Source organism: Anolis sagrei, chromosome 8, assembly GCF_037176765.1.
Source record: "Anolis sagrei isolate rAnoSag1 chromosome 8, rAnoSag1.mat, whole genome shotgun sequence".
Classification (NCBI taxonomy): domain Eukaryota; kingdom Metazoa; phylum Chordata; class Lepidosauria; order Squamata; family Dactyloidae; genus Anolis; species Anolis sagrei.
Window position 1 is genome coordinate 6225650 of NC_090028.1, and position 25361 is coordinate 6251010.

At 43.2% G+C, this 25361-nt stretch overlaps 1 protein-coding gene across 3 annotated transcripts in view; it reads right to left on the bottom strand.

The window, feature by feature from the left end:
- SLC12A3 (solute carrier family 12 member 3) overlaps positions 1-20227 on the bottom strand; it is a 43780-nt gene extending 23553 nt beyond the window's left edge. For all 3 annotated transcript variants that reach the window (XM_067471001.1, XM_067471000.1, XM_067470999.1), the window contains exons 1-11: positions 19925-20227; positions 16890-17036; positions 14947-15022; positions 12772-12867; positions 11215-11354; positions 8149-8259; positions 6696-6807; positions 4169-4299; positions 3267-3351; positions 1609-1763; positions 1234-1341 (exon numbers count right to left, since the gene is read on the bottom strand). In XM_067471001.1, the coding sequence (XP_067327102.1) occupies positions 1234-1341; positions 1609-1763; positions 3267-3351; positions 4169-4299; positions 6696-6807; positions 8149-8259; positions 11215-11354; positions 12772-12867; positions 14947-15022; positions 16890-17036; positions 19925-20227 (1464 nt within the window). The remainder of the gene's footprint in view (positions 1-1233; positions 1342-1608; positions 1764-3266; positions 3352-4168; positions 4300-6695; positions 6808-8148; positions 8260-11214; positions 11355-12771; positions 12868-14946; positions 15023-16889; positions 17037-19924) is intronic.
- Between the last annotated feature and the right edge of the window lie 5134 nt (positions 20228-25361).

Genomic DNA, 25361 nt, shown 5'->3' on the forward strand with positions numbered 1-25361 from the left:
CTGGTTGAGCTGTTGTGGCTCAGCCTGGTTCTGAGCTTCCTGAGCTTCCTCGGGATGAGGAGGAGGATGGTTTGCAGATTTCTGAACATGTCCCTGTTGTTGAGGCAGACAGTGAAGAAGAGACAGCATTCCCAGAGAAAGGAATGTTGTTTCCGATAAAGTTCATGATCTAAGTGAATTGAGGAGCGGCTTAAGGAGCTGGACATGTTTAGCCTGAAGAAGAAAAGGCTGAGAGGAGATATGATAGCCATGTATAAATATGTGAGAGGAAGCCACAGGGAGGAGGGATCAAGCTTGTTTTCTGCTTCCTTGGAGACTAGGACGCGAAACAATGGCTTCAAACTTCAACAGGGGAGATTCCATCTGAACATGAGGAAGAACTTCCTGACTGAACAGCTTCCTGAGCCGTTCAGCAGTGGAACTCTCTGTCCCAGAGTTTGGTGGAGGCTCCTTCTTTGGAAGCTTTTAATCAGAGGCTGGATGGCCATCTGTCAGGGGTGATTTGAATGCAATATTCCTGCTTCTTGGCAGAATGGGGTTGGACTGGATGGCCCATGAGGTCTCTTCCAACTCTATGATTCTATGAAACTCCACAGCTGCCGGTGAGTGAAACTGCACAGCTGCAGGTGGAGGAGTCAGCCGCTCCTTCTGGGAGCTCAGGGCCTCTCAGTTCCCAGGGCGACCAGTCCCAGGATAATGAGGTATCTGGCCTTGAAGGTGTTGGAGATTTGATTAGATAAGATCGTTTACAATTAAGAGTGCGTCGAAGTGCTAGAATTGCCAACAAACGGGAAACTCGGGGGCAACGTAATGCTTTCATGCTAGGGAAACATATTTAATGATCTGTTTGAAGGCAGTCTTTTGTCAGTGCAACCTTGCTTATACCCTGTCAACTTCTCTGGAATTGCCTTGGCTTTTGGGGAAAGTTTTGACTCTTTGGGGCTATGGTTTTGATCTTGGCTTCTGGGGCCTACGTCATGCTGCCTGGGATTTTAGTTTGACTCATGCCTGTGGATTATACTTCATGTTATTTGCCTTTGGATCTTGGAAACTTTACCTTTGCATCTAAGATTCTATTTTGGCTTTTGAACTATTGCAACTTCATATTTATGTTTTTGACTTTGCTTTTTCTTCAATAAACTACAAAACCTACAGCCTTGGAGTGTGGTGTCATTCTGAGCAAGGTGAAACTATCCTGAGTTGCGACAAAGCTAAACACAGAGACTTGCTCACCTGAAACACTTTGGGTGCGGAGACCAGGCAAGCCAGAGCAGAGGAGAGGGTGGCCCCAAAAATCCCCGCGGTGATCAATGGTGCGAATCCAGACACCATGCTCATGGCCTAAAATATGGGACAAATAGGAGAATGGGTCAGGAGCACCATTGCAACACATTTTAAAAAAAATACAAAAACTTGCACTAACTTTTAAAAGCCATCAGTTCTCAAAAGTCTTTTGGAAGAAACAAAATATTTGCCAGTTGAAGGGATGATGAAAAGGAAGGGGACGATTGTAACTTCTCTACATCAGGCCAAACTGTTGTTGTGTGCCTTCACGTCATTTCCAGTTTCATCCTAAAGCCAACCTATCGTGAGGTTCGAACTCTGTACCTGGTAATGGTTGATGAGCCCATAGCGGCAGCTCTGGCTCTGGGCACATTCGGTGAAGTTCCAGCCGAGGCCACAAGCAATGCCTTCGCATCCCATTGAATCCACGGTGAGTGTGTCATTTACGTTTCCCGATGCATCACGGACCACACAAGAACCTTGGAGGGAGGAACCATTTAGGAGTTTTAGCTTTCTGAAGTCTTGAGCCCCCTCTGGACCAAACTTGGCATGAATGCTCAATATGCCCAAATGTGGACACCGGTGGAGTTTGGGGGGGGGGGGATAGACCTTGACAAATGGGAGTTGTAGTTGCTGGGATTTCTAGTGCTAGTGCTAGCTTGGGTGTGATCCTGGACTCATCGCTGAGCCTGGAACCCCAGGTTTTGGCGGTGACCAGGGGAGCATTCGCACAGTTAAAGCTTGTGCGCCAGCTGCGTCCATACCTTGGGAAGTCTGACTTGGCCACGGTAGTCCACGCTCTGGTTACATCCCGTTTAGACTACTGCAACGCTCTCTACGTGGGGTTGCCTTTGAAGACGGCTTGGAAGCTCCAACTAGTCCAACGCTCGGCAGCCATGATACTAACAGGAGCGGAGCGCAGGGAGCACACAACTCCTCTGCTGCACCAGCTCCACTGGCTGCCGATTTGCTATCGGGCTCAATTCAAAGTGCTGCCGTTGGCCTATAAAGCCCTAAATGGTTCTGGCCCAAGTTACCTATCCGAACGTATCTCCGCCTATGAACCCACCAGGACTCTAAGATCTTCTGGGGAGGCCCTGCTCTCGATCCCACCTGCATCACAAGCACGGCTGGCGGGGACGAGGGACAGGGCCTTCTCTGTGGTGGCCCCTCGGCTGTGGAGCGCCCTTCCCATGGACATTAGATCAGCTCCTACGTTAATGGTGTTTCGAAGAAAACTAAAAACCTGGCTGTTTGAACAGGCATTCGGATAAACAGTGCAATGAATACGATGAATATAGGAACGGAATTATGGATGGCGAATTGGATCACGACTCTAGTTACGAGACGTTAATGTGTTGTTATTGATGTGTCATTACTTTGTATACTATGCTGTTAATGGTTTTTAAATTGTATGTTGTTATGATTGACTTTCTGCTCTTGTTGTGAACCGCGTTGAGTCGCCTACGGGCTGAGAAACTGTGGTATACAAGCAAAGTAAATAAATAAATAAATAAATAGTGCTTAACCAAGCGACAACTCCCAGCATCCCATAGCATTGTGCCATGACCCTAGAGAATTGTCAAACCGCATTCCTTTTCCAGTGCAGATGCATCCTTCTGAAATTTATTCAAATAGACTCAAGTGTTGGTGTCCCCATTTTAAGATTTTGTTGGCCTGATTTACTCAGAGTCGACTGGAAGAGCCTGACTTACTCAAGGCCACCATTCCAGTCTGAGGCTGATTGCTACACTATACATTTCAGCCCTTGCAGAATAATCCTTCCATCTGTCACTTGGGCTCTTTAAAGAGTTCCTGCACATTTTGGAGACCTTCCTTCTTTCCTTCCTTTTGCCTCAACATTCACATTGCTGAGGCGGATGGGTATTGTAGTCCAGTGCACTACTCTCACAACACAATCTTTTGCCATTGGAGTTGTAGTTTCATTATATCTTTGGTCTCCCTCCTGTGCTGTTTCTTACCAATTGTAGCAGAAAGCACCAAATAGGATATGGTTGTCCAGAAAATAGCCATGAGGGTCCCTTTAGGAATTGCCACTGCCGGATCCTACGCAAAGGAGTGAATGATGTTTAGGCAAATGCATTGCTCAGGCATCCTAGCATAGCATTCATTGGTAACTTATGTCATTATATATTAACAACTTAGAAACTTGGAGTACTTGCAGGAAGAAATGGATACAATGAGTTTAGGCATATCATGAGTTGGTGGGCTTTTGCCATCAGACGTGGTTTAAGGCATCTTCCTATGTTCCTACACAAGACCTTCAGTGAACATACTATTACATAATATCACTTAATATAATTTTGGGTCCGGATACCAATACTTACTAGGCTTGGGTAACTACGGAAAAATTTGGTTCTAAACTCGTTTCGTTTTTAGGGGAGGCCTTGCGTTTCGTTGTTTTTAAAGAATTCCGAAATTTCCCTTTAAAAAATTTCGAAATATACGAAATTTTGTAAAATTATGAATCGATTCGTTAATGGCGGACGCGATTGCACAATATGCTAAAAAACCCTCCAAATGGGACAGGGGGAACTTCTGAAGCTTCCCTCTCCCTCTGTTGTTGACTGTTGGTGTGATAATTTATTTTTTATCACTGATAAAACAAACAACAACTATAAAACTTGCACCAGACATACGGAAATAATTACGAAACAATTACGAAACAATTTCGAAACAATTTTGAACCAATTACGAAACAATTACGAAACATTACGAAATAAATTGGAAAAATTGTTTCGATTTTTAATTACTCCTCACAGTAGTCCTGCATGGCTCAATATTGGATCGTAGGCTAATTTAAATATGAATTAATAACGAATTACGAAATTAACGAACGAAATCACCCAAGCCTAATACTTACCTTCAAGTCGCCTGAAATGTTGGCTCCTGCCAAGATGCCGGTGGCCGATGGGAAGAAGATGGAAAACAATCCAAAGAAGCTACCATCAGGTCCGCGCCAGTTGGGGACAAAGTTCTGGGCAAAAATATCCCCTGGAAAATAAGAATGTAAGGCTTGTGTGAGTGTGCAGGAAGTCTGACTATGACTTCTAATGATCTAGACCAGGGGTCCCCAAACTATGGCCCGCGGGCCGTATGTGGCCCACCGAGGGCATTTCTCCAGCCCGCGTGGCCTGGCCTGGCCTGGCCACACCCACCCGATGCCGCTTCGCCAATTGCGGGCACCCTCTGCTCCGGCCACTCTGCCTCCGGCCACTCTTCCATGGCCATGCCCACCCAGCACCGTTCCGCGAATTTCGGACACCCTCTGCTCCGGCCGCTCTGCTCTGCAGAGGACCCACCTGGTAGGGAGAAGCCTCCCAGAAATATCAGTGCCGAGTTTGGTCCAGATCTATCATTGAGTCCACAGTGATTTATGGAGGCAGGTGAACTACAACTCCAAAACTCAAGGTCAATGTCCACTAAACCCAGTATTTTCTGTTGTTCATGGGAGTTCTATGTACCAAGACTGGTTCAATTCCATCATTGGTGGAGTTCAGAATGCTCTTTGATCGAACTATAAATCCCAGCAAATACAACCCCCAAACGCCATAAATGTTCACATTTGGACATATTGAGTATCAGTGCCAAGTTTGGTCCAGATCTATCATTGAGTCCACAGTGATTTATGGAGGCAGGTGAACTACAACTCCAAAACGAAAGGACACTGCCCACCAAACCCTTCCAGTATTTTCAGTTGGTCATGGGAGAACTGTGTGCCAAGTTTGGTTCAATTCCATTGTTGATGGGGTTCAGAATGCTCTTTGATTGTAGGTGAACTATAAATCCCAGCAACTACAACTCCCAAATGTCAAGATTCTATTTTCCCCAAACTCCGCCAGTGTTCAAATTTGGGCTTATTGAGTATTTGTGCCAAGTTTGATCCCGATCCATCATTGTTTGAGTCCACAATGATCTCTGAATGTAGGTGAACTACAACTCCAAAACGAAAGGACAGTGCCCACCAAACCCTTCCAGTATTTTCTGCTGGTCATGGGAGAACTGTGTGCCAAGTTTGGTTCAATTCCATCCTTGGTGGGGTTCAGAATGGTCTTTGATTGTAGATGAACTTTAAATCCCAGCAACTACAACTCCCAAATGACAAAATCAATTTTTGTGTGTGAAGGACATACATTGGGTTGTTAGGTGTCCTGTGTCCAAAATTGGTGTCAATTCGTCCAGTGGTTTTTGAGTTCTGTTAATCCCACAAACGAACATTACATTTTTATTTATATAGAAGTGTGGGTTTTTGTTTTTTGATTTTTTTTTCGGGGGGGGGGGGGTTCACTGCAAATAATATATGTGCAGAGTGCATAGGAATTCATTCATTTTTATTTTCAAATTATAATCCGGCCCTCCAACAGTTTGCGGGATTGTGACCCGGCCCTCTGTTCAAAAAGTTTGGGGACCCCTGATCTAGACACTAGGCTCTTATTGACTCAGCCTAAAATCGCATTGGACTTTTTAGCTACTGCATCACACCAGTGGTTCTCAACCTGGGGTCCCCAGATGTTTTTGGCCTACAACTCCCAGATAAACTGGCTGAGATTTCTGGGAGTTGTAGGCCAAAAACATCTGGGGATCCCAGTTTGAGAACCACTACTCTAGACACATGTTCAGCCTGAGAACTACTAAGATTCCTATATTCACTCTGCTCCATGTTTTAGTTTATAGAAATGTATTTAAAGTTAACTGGTTGTTGTTCAGCTTCTGCCTTGATAGTTTGATTATTCTGCTTGAGAGATCTAGAAATTGTATTTAAAGCTAATTGGTTGTTGTTCAGCTTCTGCCTTCAAAGTTTGATTACTCTCCTTGACAGAAGAAATTGTATTTAAAGATAGCTGGTTGTTGTTCAGCTTCTGCCTTCAAAGTTTGATTACTCTGTATTGTCTAAGGCTTTTATGGCTGGAATCACTGGGTTGTTGTAGGTTTTTTTCGGGCTATATGGCCATGTTCTAGAGGCATTGTCTCCTGACGTTTTGCCTGCATCTATGGCAAGCATCCTCAGAGGTTGTGAGGTCTGCTTGAGAAATCTAGGGTTCTCTCTCACATTTCTCAACAGACAGGGGCTTAAGCCAGAATCCTATGGACAGTTGGGCCTTCACATTAGCTGGAGTTAGAGGCACCAAACCTCATGAAATTTGGGGGGACGGGACTATATTTTAATCGGAGATAACATTTCACTAGGAATCCTGCAGCACATTTTGCTATAATTTTCCAATTAATATCTCCTCAAGTCCCAACCAATTCAACATAGTCTGCAGCACAAAAACAAAGTTTCTGGAGTAGGACAATCACTTTCAAAGTAAAGACTGCACAGTTAAACAGGAAATAACACTTTCAAACCAGGAACAGGATTTGGAGATCCCCAACCAACAGTCCCAGTTTACCTCTATAACTGAAGAACCCTTTGGCTTGCTTCTCTTGACTCGCTGGAATGACTGTCCCCACCAGATAGTTTACGAAGGAGATCATGATGACAATGAAGAAGAGAACCTGGGCCTGGAATGCCAAAGAACACCAGAATAAGATGCAGTCCAAATACCTTAATAAACACCTTCCCCCAAAAGCAACCCCTTTTGGTGGATTACACTTCCCATCTGTAGCAAAATTTCTACTCTATGTTAAAGTTTTGGTGTATAGCTCTATGTTTACATATGGCAGATAGGCGAGAATGGGCACAGACAGGGTAGCAACAGCAGAGATAGGATTCATTTGCATATGTGAAGCCGATTGGTCATATGCAGATTAGTGTAGGCCCAGGATTTGAAAAGGCTGCTAGGCCAAAATGACAGTTGGGGAGAGCAGAGCTGAACATTTCAAAGGGGCGGAGCCAAGGTTCTGAAAGAGACAGAGTGAGGGAGTTTGAAAATGACAGTTAGGAATCTGTGTGTGAAGAGGAGAGTTGGTTTTTGATACCTGATAGAAATAAGCAGTTATGAAGATGTGTTAAAGACTTCTGATATAGAGAAGCAGTTAGTTAAATAGAGCTTGAGTTTTAAGGAACATAAAGAAGGCTTGTGTTGCCTTAGTTCAGAATATAATTCAGCCAAGAGTGTGTAAAGCAAGTAACATGGTTGTGAATGTGAAACATTGATAGTTTATTCAGAAAAGTTAACCAAGTAAATGATACTGACTGTAAGCCTAAAGATTGCAACAAAACACAAATGTAACCACAAGCGTTGGAGCCAGAAGTTATAAATAAACTGTGTTACTTTGTTATACACAAGAGTGTTTCATTGCCTGTGATATAAAGTACAAAGGTTCAACAGCATACAGAAAGTATGCTTTTGAACAACACCCTGCTAAAGGATTCTTTTGCTCAAGTCTCGGTGGATTGCTTTTTGATGCCTTGATTCAATAATAATATTAGTATTATTAATGTGTGCCAAAATTTTAACAAAGATTTGGGGGGGGAAAATCCCAATCCTAATCATCAAATAACCGTGTTTCCAATTTAATGATATTCATTTATTTAAGTGGTTTCATTGTGTGTCTTATGTATTATGATTCTAAACTCATGTCTCAGTTCTCTGTATTTTATAGAAATATGTGTTAATATTTATTTTCATTGAAATACATTTTAATATGTGTATGTATAGAATATTTACAATCTTTGTGTTTTAATTATGCTGTAACCCGCTTCGAGGAAAACATGCTTAGCAATATTTTCCTTGTTCTCAGAAGAAAGCAAAGGCAGCCTTTGCAAACCTTGCCAGTCAATTTCCATGGAAAGTTGGCTTTAGGGCTTCGGTAATTCAAAAATATATGCAAGGAACCTAATTAAGTTTCCAAATCCCGGTTAAGTTCCCAGAAACGAGACATCCAAAAGCAAAGTCTTACCTTGGCCTCCCACTCCATCCCAGCCAAAGAAACTCCAAGAAGCACCGTCACCGTGATGATCCCGACGATGCGAATGTCGTTCGTGGGATCCACAATGGTCGAGTCGTATTCCTTATGGAAGAAACCCAGTCTTCATTCTCTTGTAAGTGCCTTCAAGTCTTTAGATGCCCCAAAATTATTTGTGGGGGACCATTTCAGCTAGATTTTTGCCCCCAAACTGACCGAGATCCGCCCAAACTTCAGCCGTTTGATTCCCCGACATTGAAAGGCTAATAGGTAAAGCTTTCCCCGTGTTGGGGTTCAGCCTGATCCTGATCTGTGTGAACCGGATTCTCTGATAGTTTTTCCAACTGAGCAAGCTCTCCCTGACCCTGAAAGTGTGGAATCTGTTGTTGATGCTGAGGTCAGCGGCAATGAAAATGAAACTCAACAGCTGGAGGAAAATTTTTGGAAGCTAGCCGTGATATCGCTAGCCGTGATATCTCTCCACCTGGGTTTTTTAATGAGGACCGAAGAGAACAGATAGTTAGAGACAGAAATGTTTCCCAGTTTCTACGAAGGTCACATCGTTTACAGGAGAGACAGGCCCAGGCTCCAAAGTCAAAGGGCGTTTCAAAGAATAGCTTCTTTGGTTTAAGAGGCCTCCTGCTGGGTGCCTCTTTAGATCAACCAACGTTTGGGACTGTGGCTGTGCCTTGGCAGAATTCCTGTGTTTCATGGCCGGTAATCCCAGAGGCTTGTATTTATCAAGTTCATGGTTAGTAAAAGGCTAACAGGTTCCTGGTTCTTGTATTGTGGCTTTTGAAATTTTGCTCAAGTTCAGAGATTCTACTGACTGCTGTGTTTTCCTGTGGCTTTTTGACTTTGCATTTACCTTTCTGTTGTAACCAATTTTTCATCAATAAACAAGGATTGCTTTTCCTACAGTCCAGTGTGGTGGATTTAATCTTATGGTCTCGTTTCTTGAACTGGGATGCAACACCCCTGACATTAAGTCTGGTCGTGTCCGACTCTGGGTGTTGGTGCTCATCTCCATTTCTAGACCTTTACCTATCCGTTGGATTGATCCCCCCATATCACTCTTTAAAACCCCCATGCCTAGACATACCCTACTCTGTACATGCCAGGGGTTTTAAATTTTTAATCTACATCTGGCCCTGCTATAATGTAAATATTTTTTGTGTTATTGCTTATATGTTCAATTGCATTAGCGTTGTGACTCAGCTTGACTCTGAGTCTGAAGCTGAGCTATTTGGGCCTTCTGAGCCTGATTTTGGGCCTTCCGAGCCTGATTTCCTGCAGGATGACGAGGAGGCTGATGGGTTACAGATTCCTGTACTTGGTTCAGACGGGGCTGATAGTGTGGCTGCTGAAGGAGAAACAACAAGTCAGTTCCCTGGGGAAAGGAATGTTCCTGCAGTTAGAGAGACTGATAGAGAGAGTGAAATCCCACACGGCCAGGTGGAGGATCCGTCCCAGCTGGACCCAGATAAGGGGTTGCCTAGCCTTGCAGATAATGAATTAACGAGCAGACAAGATTGTTTGTAATTAAGGCTTCGGAGAAGCTCTAGCTTGGTCAGCAAGCGAGAAGCCAAAGGGGCCCAAGGTCAACGCAATGCTTTCATGTTCACAAAGGGTATTTAGTCTTGTAGCTGACAGACAGTTGTTGTCAGTCCAACATTGCTCTTCCCATGTTAACTTCTGGAGATTTTCCTTGGCTTTATGCAGCACATTTCTGGCTCCCTGAGTCTGGGATTTGGGTTTTGTTTTCAGTTGAAAACAAGACCCAAATCCCAGACTCAGGAAGCCAGAAGCATGCTGCGAAAAGCCAAGGAAAAGCCCCAGAAGTTAACATGGGAAAAGCATAGTTGGACTGACAACAATAGTTGTTTACCATGGACTTTTGTTTGACCATTGCTAAGGGATTATGCTTCATGTTTTACCTTTGGATCTTCGGAACTTTGCCTTTACATTTAACTCTCTGTTTTGCCTATGGAACTATTGCATTTCTATTTCTTTCTTTTGATTTTGCTTTTCTCAATAAACTACAAAAACCTACAGCCTTGGTGTGGTGGTGTCTGGAGCAAGGTGAAAACTACTCTGAGTTGCAACAATTATTCTCACTACCTCTCATTATCCTCACTACCTCTGAGGATGCTTGCCATAGATGCAGGCGAAACGTCAGGAGAGAATGCCTCTAGACCATGGCCATATAGCCCGAAAAAACCTACAACAACCCAATTATTTATATTGTTTTATTTGCTTGCTTGTTTGTGGATGTATTGTTGTTTTTGTGTTTGACGGGCTTGGCCTCATGTAAGCCACCCCGAGTCCCTTCGGGGAGATGGTGGCGGGATATAAATAAATAAATAAATAAATAATAATAATTATTATTATTATTATTAGGCCGAAGAGCCAGCATTGTCCGTAGACACCTCCAAGGTCATGTGGTTGGCATGACTGCATGGAGTGCTGTTACCTTCCCGTAGAAGCAGTACCTATTGATCTACACACACTTGCATGTTTTTGAACCGTGAGGTTGGTAGAAGCTGGGGCTAACAGTGGGAGCTCAGTCCGCTCCCTGGATTCAAACTGCCTAACTTTTGGTCAGCAAGTTCAGCAGCTGACCCGCTGCACCACCGGTAAGGCTAATACACTAGGTAACAAATTCTGTTCCTGGTTTGAAAGTGTTATTTCCTGTTTAATTGTGCAGACCTTACTTTGAAATGAGTTGTTATGTTTTGGAAACTTTGTTTTTGTGGCTTCCACAATGTTGAATTGGTTGGGACACATTGAAAAACTATCGCAACATATGCTGCGGGATGTCCCTCTCACAAAACATTTTTTTTGCAGCTTAATCAACTTTTTCCATGTGTTTATGATAGAACAAATTAGGAAATTAAATTTAGAACCCAGGAATGAAAATTGTGTTACATAGCGATGTGAGTCCAGTAACTAAACAAACACAAGGTGTTCTTATTTCGGGGATTCTAGGAATTGCTGTCCCCTGCGAGTATCTTTTCTGAACCCCCCCCCCCCCCCCCCATGGATATTGTTGTTTCTTACGAGTAGTAAATCCCGCACAGTTTCGGCAAAGCCCACGGTGTGCATGGCCACGGCCACAGCATTGGCGAAGGCAAAGATGAGGCCGATGGAGCCACCCAGCTCAGGTCCAAGGCTCCTCGAGATGAGGAAATACGTCCCACCTGCGAGATCGGAGCACCAAAATTGCCTTATGTTAGATAATAATAATAATAATAATAATAATAATAATAATATAATTAGGTTCTTGTGGGTTTTTTCGGGCTATAGGGCCATGTTCTAGAGGCATTCTCTCCTGACATTTTGCCTGCATCTATGGCAAGCATCCTCAGAGGTAGTGAGGTCTGTTGGAATTACGACAATGGGTTTCTATATCTGTGGAATGGCTGGGGTGGGGCAAGGAGCTCTTTTCTGCTGGAGCTACGTGTGAATGTTTCAACTGACCACCTTCATTAGCATTTGAAGGCCTGGCTGAGCCTGGGAAAATCTTTTGTTGAGAGGTGTTAAGATGTGCCTGGTTGTTTCCTCTCTGCTGTTTTGCTGTTGTAATTTTAGAGTTTTTTTAATACTGGTAGCCAGATTTTGTTCATTTTCATGGACAATTTCAACAGAAAGGAAGAGACCATGAAAATGAACAAAATCTGGCTACCAGTATTAAAAAAACTCTAAAATTACAACAGCAAAACAGCAGAGAGGAAACAACCAGGCACATCTTAACACCTCTCAACAAAAGATTTTCCCAGGCTCAGCCAGGCCTTCAAATGCTACTGAAGGTGGTCAGTTGAAACATTCACACCTAGCTCCAGCAGAGAAGAGCTCTTTGCCCCACCCCAGCCATCCCACAGATATATAAACCCATTGTCCTAATTCCAACAGACCTCACTACCTCTGAGGATGCTTGCCATAGATGTAGGTGAAACGTCAGGAGATAATGTCTTAGCAAGATGACTATAGAATTTGTGAGTTTTGCAAGATTGATATGATAGTTTTACACAGCCACATTCAACAAAATCTCCTATGCTATTGCAAGTGGATATATAAGGAGGATGAAAGAATCCATCTTTCTCTCTCCTGTGTGACTCAGTCTGAGTATCTGTCTATTCTGTATGTTACTATCTGATGACTCTGGGGCTAACAAAGTCCCTTCAACTCTGCATCAACACATTGAAAAGTTACTTTCTGGGGTGTTGACTACCACAATTGCCCACCTTGCATGCCAGCAAAGGAATATTAGCAAAACTCTCATATCCACAGGACCGGTGTCTATTAGGCTTGGGCAATCCATGGTTCTAAATGGTTCTAAAATACTTACAAAACTAAAGTTCTGGTGGTGAAAATTTCAGAACTCTAACAAAACTTTCAAAATTTAATTATTATTTCATTATTGGTGATTTTAATGACAGAACCAATTAGGAACTGCCATTTATTATGAAATTTTGAGAGTTTTGTTAGAGTTCTGAAATTTTCACCACCAGAACTTTAGTTTTGTAAGTACTTTAGAACCATTTAGAACCATGGATTGCCCAAGCCTAGTGTCTATCAATATCCAACAAAATAGACACTTTCAAAGTGCGATTCTACCTGATTTCACCTTGCCGTTGGTGGAGATGGCCGAAATGGACAACCCCGTGATGGTGGTCACCGTCACAGACATCAATATGATGACCCACGTCAAGGCTGCGGAGGTATAAACAATCATATTATTATTATTATTATTAGTATTAATATTTACGACATTTATATCCCGCCCTTCTTACCTCGAAGGGGACTCAGAGCAGCTTACAAGTAATATGAAAATACTAGAGATGGATAAGTCCGTTCGGAACTAGTAATAAAATTGGAAATTATAGCTTTCCGAAGGAACTTCCGACTCTTTGTTTGAAATTTTTTGGGAAGGGAAGAATTGAGAATTGACTTCTGAATCAAACCACCAGCACCCCCTAGATCCAAAACAAGTTTAGAACCATTTTTTTTAATCAACCAAGCGTAGTAAATCTTTATCTATCTCTATCTATCTATCTATCTATCTATCTATCTATCTATCTATCTATAAATGCTCTGTGCATAATGACTACCTTAAAAACAAAAGAACCAATGAACGAAATCACACCAAATTTGGCAACAAAACATCTCACAACACAAGGAGTGACCATCACTCAAAACATTATGATTTTGTCTTTTGGGAGTTGTAGTTACTGGGATTTATAGTTCACCTACAATCAAAGAACATTCTGAACTCCACCAATGATGGAATTGAACCAAACGTGGCATACAGGACTCCCCTGATCAACAGAAAACTCACTTGAAGGGTTTGGTGGGCATTGACCTTGAGTTTTGGAGTTGTAGTTCACCTACATCTAGAGAGAAGTGTGGAATCAAACAATGATGGATCTGGACCAAACTCGACACGAAGACTCAATATGCCCAAATGTGAACAATTGTGGAGTTAGGGGGAAATAGAATCTTGACATTTGGGAGTTTTAGTTGCTGGAATTTATAGTTCACCTATAATCAAAGAGCACTCTGAACCCCACCAACGATGGAATTGAACCAAACTTGGCACACAGGACTCCCATGACCAACAAAAAACACACTTGAAGGGTTTGGTGGGCATTGACCTTGAGTTTTGGAGTTGTAGTTCACCTACATCTAGAGAGAACTGTGGAATCAAACAATGATGGATCTGGACCAAACTTGACACAGATACTCAATGTGAACACTGGTGGAGTTTGGGGGAAATAGACCTTGACATTTGGGAGTTGTAGTTACTGGGATTTATAGTTCACCTACGATCAGAGAGCATTCTGAACTCCACCAATGATGGAATTGAACCAAACATGGCGCACAGAACTCCCATGACCAACAGAAAACACTAGAAGGGTTTGGTGGGCATTGACCTTGAGTTTGGGAGTTGTCGTTCACCTCCATCCAGAAAGCACTGTGGACTCAAACAATGATGGATCTGGACCAAACTTGGCATGAATATTCCATATGCCCAAATAGGAACACAGATGGAGTTTGGGGAAAATAGACGTTGACATTTGGAGTTGTAGTTACTGGGATTTATAGTTCACCTACGATCAGAGAGCATCCTGAACCCCACCAATGATTAAATTGAACCAAACATGGCGCAGAGAACTCCCATGAGCAACAGAAAACACTAGAAGGGTTTGGTGAGCATTGAACTTGAATTTGGGAGTTGTAGTTACTGGGATTTATAGTTCAACTACAATCAAAGAGCATTCTGAACCCCACCAATGACAGAATTGGGGCAAACTTCCCACACAGAGACCCCCATGACCAACAGAAAATACTCAAGGCAAGAAAATGTAATCAAAGCCCTCCTGACAAAGAGCCATCAAGCCATAGATATAGATAGATATATATGATTCACATACACAGATATAGTATTATAGATTTGAAAGGGACCCCTGAAGAAGGACAATTATATGTTGCATATTTCAAAGTAGGCAAACCAGGCAATCACATCAACACTGACAAAGAAACAGCAAGAAATACTGTTTACCCACAAACATAAAGAAATTACATATATTAGAAACCAACGCTTTCCCATTACTTTATTTTCCAGATCAACAGACTGGGCCACAGCAACGCCTGGCAGGGGATGGCTAGTAATATAATATAATATAATATAATGATGATGATGATGATGATGATGATGATGATGATGATGATAAAAATAATAATGATGCCTTTGCACTTTAAGCTCAGCCTGCAGCAGGTGATGACACTTACCTATTCCGGCTTGCGCTGTGATCCAAGGAAGCCGAAGGTACAGAATGACGCCCCAGATATTGAGCATGCAACGGATCTAGGATACAGAGCAGCAATAAATACATGGGAAGCATGGAGGCCAATAGAACTCCTCTGTACGTTCCCATTCTGTCCCCATTTGGCATGAACCATCTATACCAGCCTTCCTAATACCACGACCTCTTAATACAGTTCCTCAGGTTGTGGTGACCCCCAACCATAACATCATTTTCGTTGCTACTTCATAACTGTCATTTTACTACTGTTATGAAACATAATATAAATATCTGATATGCAGGATGGATTCTCATTCACTGGTCCAAATTTGAATACTAGTAGGGTTGGGAGGAGGATTGATTTAGTCACTTGGGAGTTGTAGTTGCTGGGATTTATAGTTCACCTACAGTCAATGAGCATTCTCAACTTCACCAATGATGGCATTGAACCCAACTTGGCACACAGAACTCCCATAACCAAGAAAAAATACTCTAAGGATTTGGTGGGCATTGACCTTGAGTTTGGGAGTTGTAGTTCACCTACATCCAAAGAGCACTGTGGACTCAAATAATGATGTATATGAATCAGACTTGGCACGAATGCTCAATATGCCCAAATGTGAACACTGGTGGAGTTTGGGGGAAATAGACCTTGACATTTGGGAGTTGTAATTGCTGGGATTTGTAGTTCACCTACAATCAAAGAGCATTCTGAACTCCACCAATGATGGGATTGAACCAAACTTGGCACACAGAACTCCCATGACCAAGAAAAAAATACTGTAAGGATTTGGTGGGCATTGACCTTGAGTTTTGGAGTTGTAATTCACCTACATTTGGGAGTTGTAGTTGCTGAAATTTATAGTTCACCTACAATCAAAGAGCAGTCTGAACTCCACCAACAATGGAATTGAACCAAACTTGGCACACAGAACTCCTATGACCAACAGAAAATACTGGAAGGGTTCAGTGGGCATTGACCTTGAGTTTGGGAGTTGTAGTTCACCTACATCCAAAGAGCACTGTGGTCTCAAAGAATGATGGATCTGGACCAGACTTGGCATTAATGCTCAATATGGCCAAATGTGAACACTGGTGGGATTTAGGGAAAATAGACCTTGATATTTTGGACTTGTAGTTGCTGGGATTTATAGTTCACCTACAATCAAAGAGCATTCTGAACTTCACCAACGATAGAATTGAACCAAACTTGGCACACAGAACTCCCATGACCAACAGAAAACATTACAGTGTTCTCTGGATGTAGGTGAACTACAACTCCCAAACTCAAGGTCAATGCCCACCATACCCTTCCAATATTTCTGTTGGTCATGGGAGTTCTGTGTGCCAAGTTGAGTTCAATTCCATCATTGGTGGAGTTCAGAATGCTCTTTGATTGTAGGTGAACTATAAATCCCAGTAACTACATCTCCCAAATGTCCGTGTCTATTTCCCTCGAACTCCATCTGTGTTCACATTTGGGCATATTGAGTATTTTTGCCAAGTTTGGTCCAGATCCATCATTGTTTGACTCCACAGTGATCTCTGGATGCAGGTGAACTACAACTCCCAAACTCAAGGTCAATGCCCACCATACCCTTCCAATATTTCTGTTGGTCTTGTGAGTTCAGTGTGGCATGTTTGGTTCAATTCTATCGTTGGTGGAGTTCAGAATGCTCTTTGATTGTAGGTGAACTATAAATCCCAGCAACTACAACTCCCAAGTGTCAATGTACAACTCCCATATGGCAAAATCAACCTCCCCAACCCCACTGGTATTCAAATTTGAGTGTATCAGGTATAGTTATGAAGTAGCAACAAAAATAATGTTATGGTTGGGGGTCACCACAACATGAGGAACTGTATTAAGGGGTCGCGGCATTAGGAAGGTTGAGAAACACTGCTCTGGAAACAACAGGATCGACTCACCATCACTCCTTTGACCCATCCAAACCGGACCGGCTCTCCTTCGGGTTTCTTGTCCCCATCAATAGCGGCGTCATCATTCCCTCCTTCATTGAAGCTATCGCTTCGATGGGGTTCGTACCCCGGCGAGTGACGGTGGAACGTTTCTTGCTGGAAAATATAAATGTAATATCATTCCACAGATATATAAACCCTTTTTCCTAGTTCCAACAGACCTCACTACTAGGGCTGGGCGGTTTCGTTTCGTTAATTCGTAATTCGTTAATAATTCGTTAATTTTTTCAATTACAAAACGATAACGAACCATTCTGGAGCAATTATTAAAAAAACGAATTTTCAAAAACGTTTTGTAAATGCTTCATATTTCGATATTGTATTCGTTTCGTTATTGTTTTGAGGTCGTTTCGTTATTATTTCCGCATGTCTGGGCCAGTTTTATGGTTTAATTAGTGAAAAAAAATTATAATATCACACCAACAGTCAACAACAGAGGGAGAGGGAAGCTTCAGAAGGTTTTGGAGGTTTTTTAGCGTATTTCGCGGTCGCGTCCGCCATTAACGAATCGATTCGTTATTGTTTCGGAAATCGATTCGTTAATTTTTTACCATTTACGAAATTTCGTAAATATCGAACTTTTTAAAAGGAAAAATTTGTAATTATTTTAAATATCGAAACAAAAAAAAAACCAAATACAAATCGATTTTAGAAACAAATTTTTCCGTTGTTACCCAGGCCTACCTCTGAGGATGCTTGCCATAGATGCAGGCAAAATGTCAGGAGAGAATGCCCCTAGAACATGGCCATATAGCCCGAAAAAACCTACAACCCAATGTAATGTTCGTTTGTGCGATTAACGTAATTCAAAAACCAAATGGACGAATTGACACCAAATTTGGACACAACACCCCTAACATACCAATGAGCGACCATCACTCATAAACCCCTCTCAAAAAATAGTGGAAATGACTTAAAAACACCAAAAAGCTAAATGACGATACAGCGCATGCGCGGACAACAGCTCCGAGCATCCCCTAGACCAGGGGGATGATCCAAATGCACTGCTTCCAAGCCACAAGCTTGCTTCTCCTTGGATTTCTTTGAGAGAATCCCAATCCGTATATTTCCTATTCCTGGACCACAATTCCAGATAGATAAGATATATAGATTAGATAGAGATAGATAGTAGGTAGAGAGATCAGTCAGGAGGACTGCTGGGTAGAGAATAGGTAGAGAAGGAAGAAAAAAGAGAAAGAAAAAGGGAGGGAAGGATGGAAAGAGGTAGAGAAGGAAGGAAGAAGGAAACAAAAAGGGAAGGAAGGAAAGAAAGAGAGAGGGAGAGAAGGAAGGAAGGAGATAAAGAAATGGTTCGAAATGGTTCTAAAGTACTTACAACACTAGGGGGCGCTGGTCCTTTGCTTCTAAAGTGTTTCTAAAGTTCTGGTGGTGAAAATTTCAGAACTCTAACAAAACTTTCAAAATTTCGTTATAAATGGCAGTTCCTAATTGGTTCTGTCATAAAAATCGCCATTAACAAAATAATAAAGAAATTTTCGAAAGTTTTGTTGGAGTTCTGAAATTTTCACCACTAGAACATTAGAAACACTTTAGAAGCAAAGTACCAGCTTAGAAATACTTGAAAAGCAAAGCACCAGTTTTAGAAACACTTTAGAAACAAAGTGCCAGCTTTAGGAACATTTTAGAGCAAAGCACCAGTTTTAGAAATACTTGAAAAGCAAAGCACCAGTTTTAGAAACACTTTAGAAGCAAAGCACCAGCTTTAGGAACACTTTAGAAGCACAGCACCAGCTTTAGAAACATTTTAGAAGCAAAGTACCAGCTTTAGAAATACTTGAAAAGCAAAGCACCAGTGTTAAAAACACTTTAGAAGCAAAGCACCAGCTTTAGAAATACTTGAAAAGCAAAGCACCAGTTTTAGAAACACTTTAGAAGCAAAGCACCAGCTTTAGAAATACGTGAAAAACAAAGTGCCAGTTTTAGAAACACTTTAGAAGCAAAGCACCAGCTTTAGAAATACTTGAAAAGCAAAGCACCAGTTTTAGAAACACTTTAGAAGCAAAGCACCAGCTTTAGAAACACTTTAGAAGCAAAGCACCAGCTTTAGAAATATTTGAAAAGCAAAGTGCCAGTTTTAGAAACACTTTAGAAGCAAAACACCAGCTTTAGAAACATTTTAGAAGCAAAGCACCAACTTTTGAAACACTTTAGAAGCAAAGCACCAACTTTAGAAACATTTTAGAAGCAAAGCACCAAGTTTCAAAACACTTTAGAAGCAAAGCACCAACTTTAGAAACACTTTAGAAGCAAAGTGTCAGCTTTAGAAACACTTTAGAAGCAAAGCACCAGCTTTAGAAACACTTTAGAAGCAAAGCACCAGCTTTAGAAACACTTTAGAAGCAAAACACCAGTTTTAGAAACACTTTAGAAGCAAAGCACCAACTTTAGAAACACTTTAGAAGCAACATACCAGCTTTAGAAACACTTTAGAAGCAAAGCACCAGCTTTAGAAACACTTTAGAAGCAAAGCACCAACTTTAGAAACACTTTAGAAGCAAAGCACCAGCTTTAGAAACACTTTAGAAGCAAAGCACCAGCTTTAGAAACACTTTAGAAGCAAAGCACCAGCTTTAGAAACACTTTAGAAGCAAAGCACCAGCTTTAGAAACACTTTAGAAGCAAAGCACCAGCTTTAGAAACACTTTAGAAGCAAAGCACCAACTTTAGAAACACTTTAGAAGCAAAGCACCAGCTTTAGAAACACTTTAGAAGCAAAGCACCAGTGCCTCCTAGTTTTGTAAGTACTTTAGAACCATTTAGAACCATGGATCGCATATGTATATTATACACTCCATTTGCTTCATCTTCAACAGAACCTCTGAAGATGCTATTAGCCACAGATGGAGGCGAAACATTAGGAGAGAGTGCTGCTGGAACATGGACATACAGCCTGAAATTCTCACAATAACCTATTGTGGAAGCGTTCAACAACCCATTGAAAGTGTGCTTTAGCTTGGACGTACCTTGAGGAAGGAGTGTAGGTCGGCGAGGGTGGGCCGGGGCTTCTTGCATTCCCCGGAGATCTTGGTGTTGGCGTAGTTCTCATAGGTGGGCACGACATCGACGGTGTTGTAGCCAAAGGTCCGCAGGTAGAAGGTGTTGTTGTGGGTGAGGTGGTTGCCTTGGCTGGTGTCGTAGACGGCTGTGTCGCCTTGGGCGTAAGGCCCTCGGTTGCTGTCCTCGGTGCTGATCAGGGTGCTGATGGTGAAGCGGCCGTTGGAGCGGGACAGGTCCAAGGTCCGGTCGGTCACCGGGAGTTCGGCCATGGCATCCTATCTTCGGTCCCGGCCGAGGGGAAGCCTGTCTCTACAAACGTCGAATGCGACGTTCGGAAAGAATGGAGGATTTTATACCCCCCGAAACCGGAGCCAGCTCACTCCTAATCTGCTCCGACCATCCAGAGCTGGTTGCGGAAAAGAATAGCCGGGGGAAATGTCCAAACACAGGTTGACCAGTTCTAGATCGAGCCCTTGATAAGAGGTTTTGTATTAAGTCCTAAGGATAGAGGAAGGGGTGGGAGGGTGCGTTAGGGTGGGGAACGTGGACCATTTGCACTGTTTGGGTACATTGCGTTTCTTTGGCATTTTGGTTCCAGGGAAACAAACCAGTCCATGCGTCCTTGTCAGGAAAGAGAGCCTTGGAAGGGGATGTGATAGCACACAACTCCCAAAACTAACTTTTCCCAAACTTTTCCTAAATGAAAACCCCCAAAGACATCAAAGCATATTGAATACGCTCTTGTTACATCCCAAATAGACTACTGCAACGCTCTCTACGTGGGGTTGCCCTTGAAAACTGTTCGGAAACTTCAACTGGTCCAGTGGGAGGCAGACAGATTGCTCACCGGAGCGACATACAGGGAGCATACCACCCCTCTGCTGTGTCAGCTCCACTGGCTGCCAGTTCAGTTCCGAGCACAATCCAAAGTGCTGGTTTTGACCTACAAAACCCTTTACAGTTCCAGTCCAGTGTATCTGTCCGAACGTATCTCCCTCTACGTCCCACCTCGGAGTCTGAGATCATCTGGGGAGGCCCACCCCTCTGCTGTGTCAGCTCCACTGGCTGCCGGTTCAGTTCCGAGCACAATTCAAGGTGCTGGTTTTGACCTACAAAACCCTACACGGTTCCAGTCCTGTGTATCTGTCTGAACGTATCTCCCTCTACGTCCCACCCCGGAACTTGAGATCATCTGGGGAGGCCCTGCTCTTGACCCCACCGCTGTCACAAGTGAGGCTGGTGGGGACGAGGAGCAGGGCTTTCTCAGTGGTGGCCCCTCACCTGTGGAACTCACTCCCGGGGGAAATCAGGGCATCAACATCCCTCCTCACCTTCAGGAGAAAGGTAAAGACGTGGTTGTGGGACCAGGCCTTTGGGCAACCTGACAATTAGATATGGAAACCAGATGGATAGGACTGAAAGGACTGACAATTGTGGAATTGGAATTTGAACTATGAGATGGTGAAACGCTGACCGTCAATGAGGTTTGTATTGGTTTTATTGGTTTTATGGTTGTTTTTGCCTATAATAATTATTGTCTTCTGTTAATTGTTGTTATTGCGAGAATTGCTGTCTTGCTTATTGATGTTATTGTCTTTTGCTGTTGTGTGATGCGAGCATCGAATTGTGCCTTGCTTTTGTAAACCGCCCTGAGTCCCCCACCATCACATGGTGGTGATTTACAGATGAATGATTCGCTGACATAACTATGAGGATGGAGCTCGTTCAATGTAGACATGTCCAATGCTGGTCCTGCTGTTTTCTTTCCCTTTCTTTCTTTCTTTCTTTCTTTTTCTCCCCTTCCCTCCCTCTTTCTTCCCTTTTTCTGTATTGTCATTTACCTTTTCGTCATTTATCTTTTTCGGGCTTTTAAAGTCCCTTCTGTTGTGTTTTTTTTAGTGTTTTTAGGAGTGAAGGACATGCATTGGGTTGTTAGGTGTAAGGGTAAAGGTAAAGGTAGTCCCCTGACATTAAGTCCAGTCATGTCTGACTCTGGGGTGTGGTGCTCATCTCCATTTCTAAGCCAAAGAGCCAGCGTTGTCTTTAGATACCTCCAAGGTCATGTGGCCGGCATGACTGCATAGAGCACTGGGGCAGCCTCCCTTGGCTGGCTCATGCTGTACACACGGGCAGCATGAGCCTGCCAAAGGAGGAGCAGCACCGCGCAGCCTAGGTAAAGGTAGTCCCCTGACATTAAGTCCAGTCATGTCTGACTCTGGGGTGTGGTGCTCATCTCCATTTCTAAGCCAAAGAGCCAGCGTTGTCCATAGACACCTCCAAGGTCATGTGGCCAGCATGACTGCATGGAGCACTGGGGCAGCCTCCCTTGGCTGGCTCATGCTGTACACATGGGCAGCGTGAGCCTGCCAAAGGAGGAGCAGCACCGCGCTACCTAGGTAAAGGTAAAGGTAGTCCCCTGACATTAAGTCCAGTCATGTCTGACTCTGGGGTGTGGTGCTCATCTCCATTTCTAAGCCAAAGAGCCGGCATTGTCCATAGACACCTCCAAGGTCATGTGGCCAGCATGACTGCATGGAGTGCCCTTACCTTCCCGCCGGAGCGGTACCTATTGATCTACTCACATTTGCATGTTTTCGAACTGCTAGGTTGGCAGAAGCTAGGGCTGACAGCGGAAGCTCACGCCGCTCCCCGGAATCGAACCTGCGACCTTTCGATCAACAAGCTCAGCAGCTCAGTGCTTTCACCCACTGCGCCACCGGGAGCTCCTCTTGTGTCCAAATTTGGTGTCAATTTCCCCCAGTGGTTTTTGAGTTCTGTTAATCCCACAAAATCAGTGTTTCTCGACCTTCCTAATGCCGCGACCCCTTAATACAGTTCCTCATGTTGTGGTGACCCCCAAACATAACAGTATTTTCGTTGCTCCTTCATAGCTGGCATTTTGCTACTGTTAGGAATCGTAATGTCAAGATCTGATATGCAGGATGTATTTTCACTGGACCACATTTGGCACAAATATCCAATACGCCCACATTTGAATACTAGTAGGATTGATTTTGTCATTTGGGAGTTGTAGTTGCTGGGATTTATAGTTCACCTACAATCAAAGAGCATTCTGAACTCCACCAACGATGGAATTGTTGGCACACAGAACTCCCATGACCGACAAGGGTTTGGTGGGCATTGACCTTGAATGTAGGAGTTGTAGTTCACCTACACCCAGAGAGAACTGTTGACTCAAACAATGATCTGGACCAAACTCAATACTCAATATGCCCTAATGTGAACACTGGTGGAGTTTGGGAAAAATAGACCTTGACATTTGGGAGTTGTAGTCGCTGGGATTTATAGTTCACCTACAATCAAAGAGCATTCTGAACTCCACCAACGATTGAACCAAACTTAGCACACAGAACTCCCATGACCAACAGAAAATACTGGGTTTTCTGATGGTCTTTGGTGACCCCTCTAACACCGCCTCGTGACCCCCTCAGGGGTCCCGACCCCCAGGTTGAGAAACACTGCCACAAATGAAGATTACATTTTTATTTATATAGATACTAGCCATCCCCTACCACGCGTTGCTGTGGTCCACATGGGGGTTCTGTGTGGGAGGTTTGACCCAATTCTATCATTGGTGGGGTTCAGAATGCTGTGTGATTGTAGGTGAACTATACATCCCGGCGACTACAACTCCCAAACATCAAGATTCTATTTTCCCCAAACTCCACCAGTGTTCACATTTGGGCATATTGAGTATTCGTGTAGAGTTTGGTCCAGATCCATCATTGTTTGAGTCCACAATGCTCTCTGGATGTAGGTGAACTACAACTCCATAATCAAAGGACACTGCCCACCAAACCCTTCCAGTATTTTCTGTTGGTCACAGGAGTTCTGTGTGCCAAGTTTGGTTCAATTCCATCGTTGGTGGGGTTCAGAATGCTCTTTGATTGTAGGTGAACTATAAATCCCAGCAACTACAACTCCCAAATGACAAAATCAAATTTTTTTTGAGTGAAGGACATACATTGGGTTGTTAGGTGTCTTGTGTCCAAATTGGGGGTCAATTTGTCCAGTGGTTTTTGAGTTCTGTTTATCCCACAAATGAACATTACATTTTTATTTATATAGACTAGCTGTACCCGCCACGTGTTGCTGTGGCCAACCTTCCCTCTTTCTCTCCTCTTTCTCTCCTTCCTTCACTCCCTCTTTCCTTTCTTCCCGTCTTCTCTTCTCTTCTTCCTTCCTTCTCTATCTCTTTCCTACCTCCCCCCTTTTTCTTTCTCTTCCACTGTCTCTTTGCTTCCTTCTCTCTTTCCTTCCCTCCCTCTTTCTCTACATCTTCCCCCTTCCTTCGCTCCCTCTTTCCTTCCTTCTTCCCCCTTTTCTTTCCTTCTCCCATTCCTTCCTTCTCTAACTTCCCTTCCTTAACCCTTTTCTTTCCCTCCCTCTTTCTCTCCTCTCTTCCTTCTCTCTTTGCTTCCATGCTTCCTTCTCCCTTTCCTTCTTTCTTTCTTTCCCTCCCTCTTTCTTTTCTTTCTTTCTTTCTTTCTTTTCTCCCCTTCCCTCCCTCTTTCTCTACATCTTCCCCCCTTCCTTCGCTCCCACTTTCCTTCCTTCTTTCCCTTTTTCTTTCCTTCTCTCCTTCCTTCCTTCTCTAACTTTCCTTACTTCCCCCTTTTTCTTTCCCTCCCTCTTTTTCTCCTTCCTTCCTTCTCTTACTTTCCTTCCTTCCTCCTTTTTCTTTTCCTCCCTCTTTCTCTCCTTTCTTCCTTCTCTAACTTTCCTTACTTCCTCCTTTTTCTTTCCCTCCCTCTTTCTCTCCTTTCTTCCTTCTCTAACTTTCCTTCCTTCCTCCTTTTTCTTTCCCTCCCTCTTTCTCTCCTTTCTTCCTTCTCTAACTTTCCTTCCTTCCCCCTTTTTCTTTCCCTCCCTCTTTCTCTCCTTCCTTCCTTCTCTAACTTTCCTTCCTTCCTCCTTTTTCTTTCCCTCCCTCTTTCTCTCCTTTCTTCCTTCTCTAACTTTCCTTCCTTCTCCCTTTTTCTTTCCCTCCCTCTTTCTCTCCTTCCTTCCTTCTCTAACTTTCCTTCCTTCCCCCTTTTTCTTTCCCTCCCTCTTTCTCTCCTTCCTTCCTTCTCTAACTTTCCTTCCTTCCCCCTTTTTCTTTCCCTCCCTCTTTCTCTCCTTCCTTCCTTCTCTAACTTTCCTTCCTTCCTCCTTTTTCTTTCCCTCCCTCTTTCTCTCCTTTCTTCCTTCTCTAACTTTCCTTCCTTCCCCCTTTTTCTTTCCCTCCCTCTTTCTCTCCTTCCTTCTCTAACTTTCCTTCCTTCCCCCTTTTTCTTTCCCTCCCTCTTTCTCTCCTTCCTTCTCTAACTTTCCTTCCTTCCCCCTTTTTCTTTCCCTCCCTCTTTCTCTCCTTCCTTCCTTCTCTAACTTTCCTTCCTT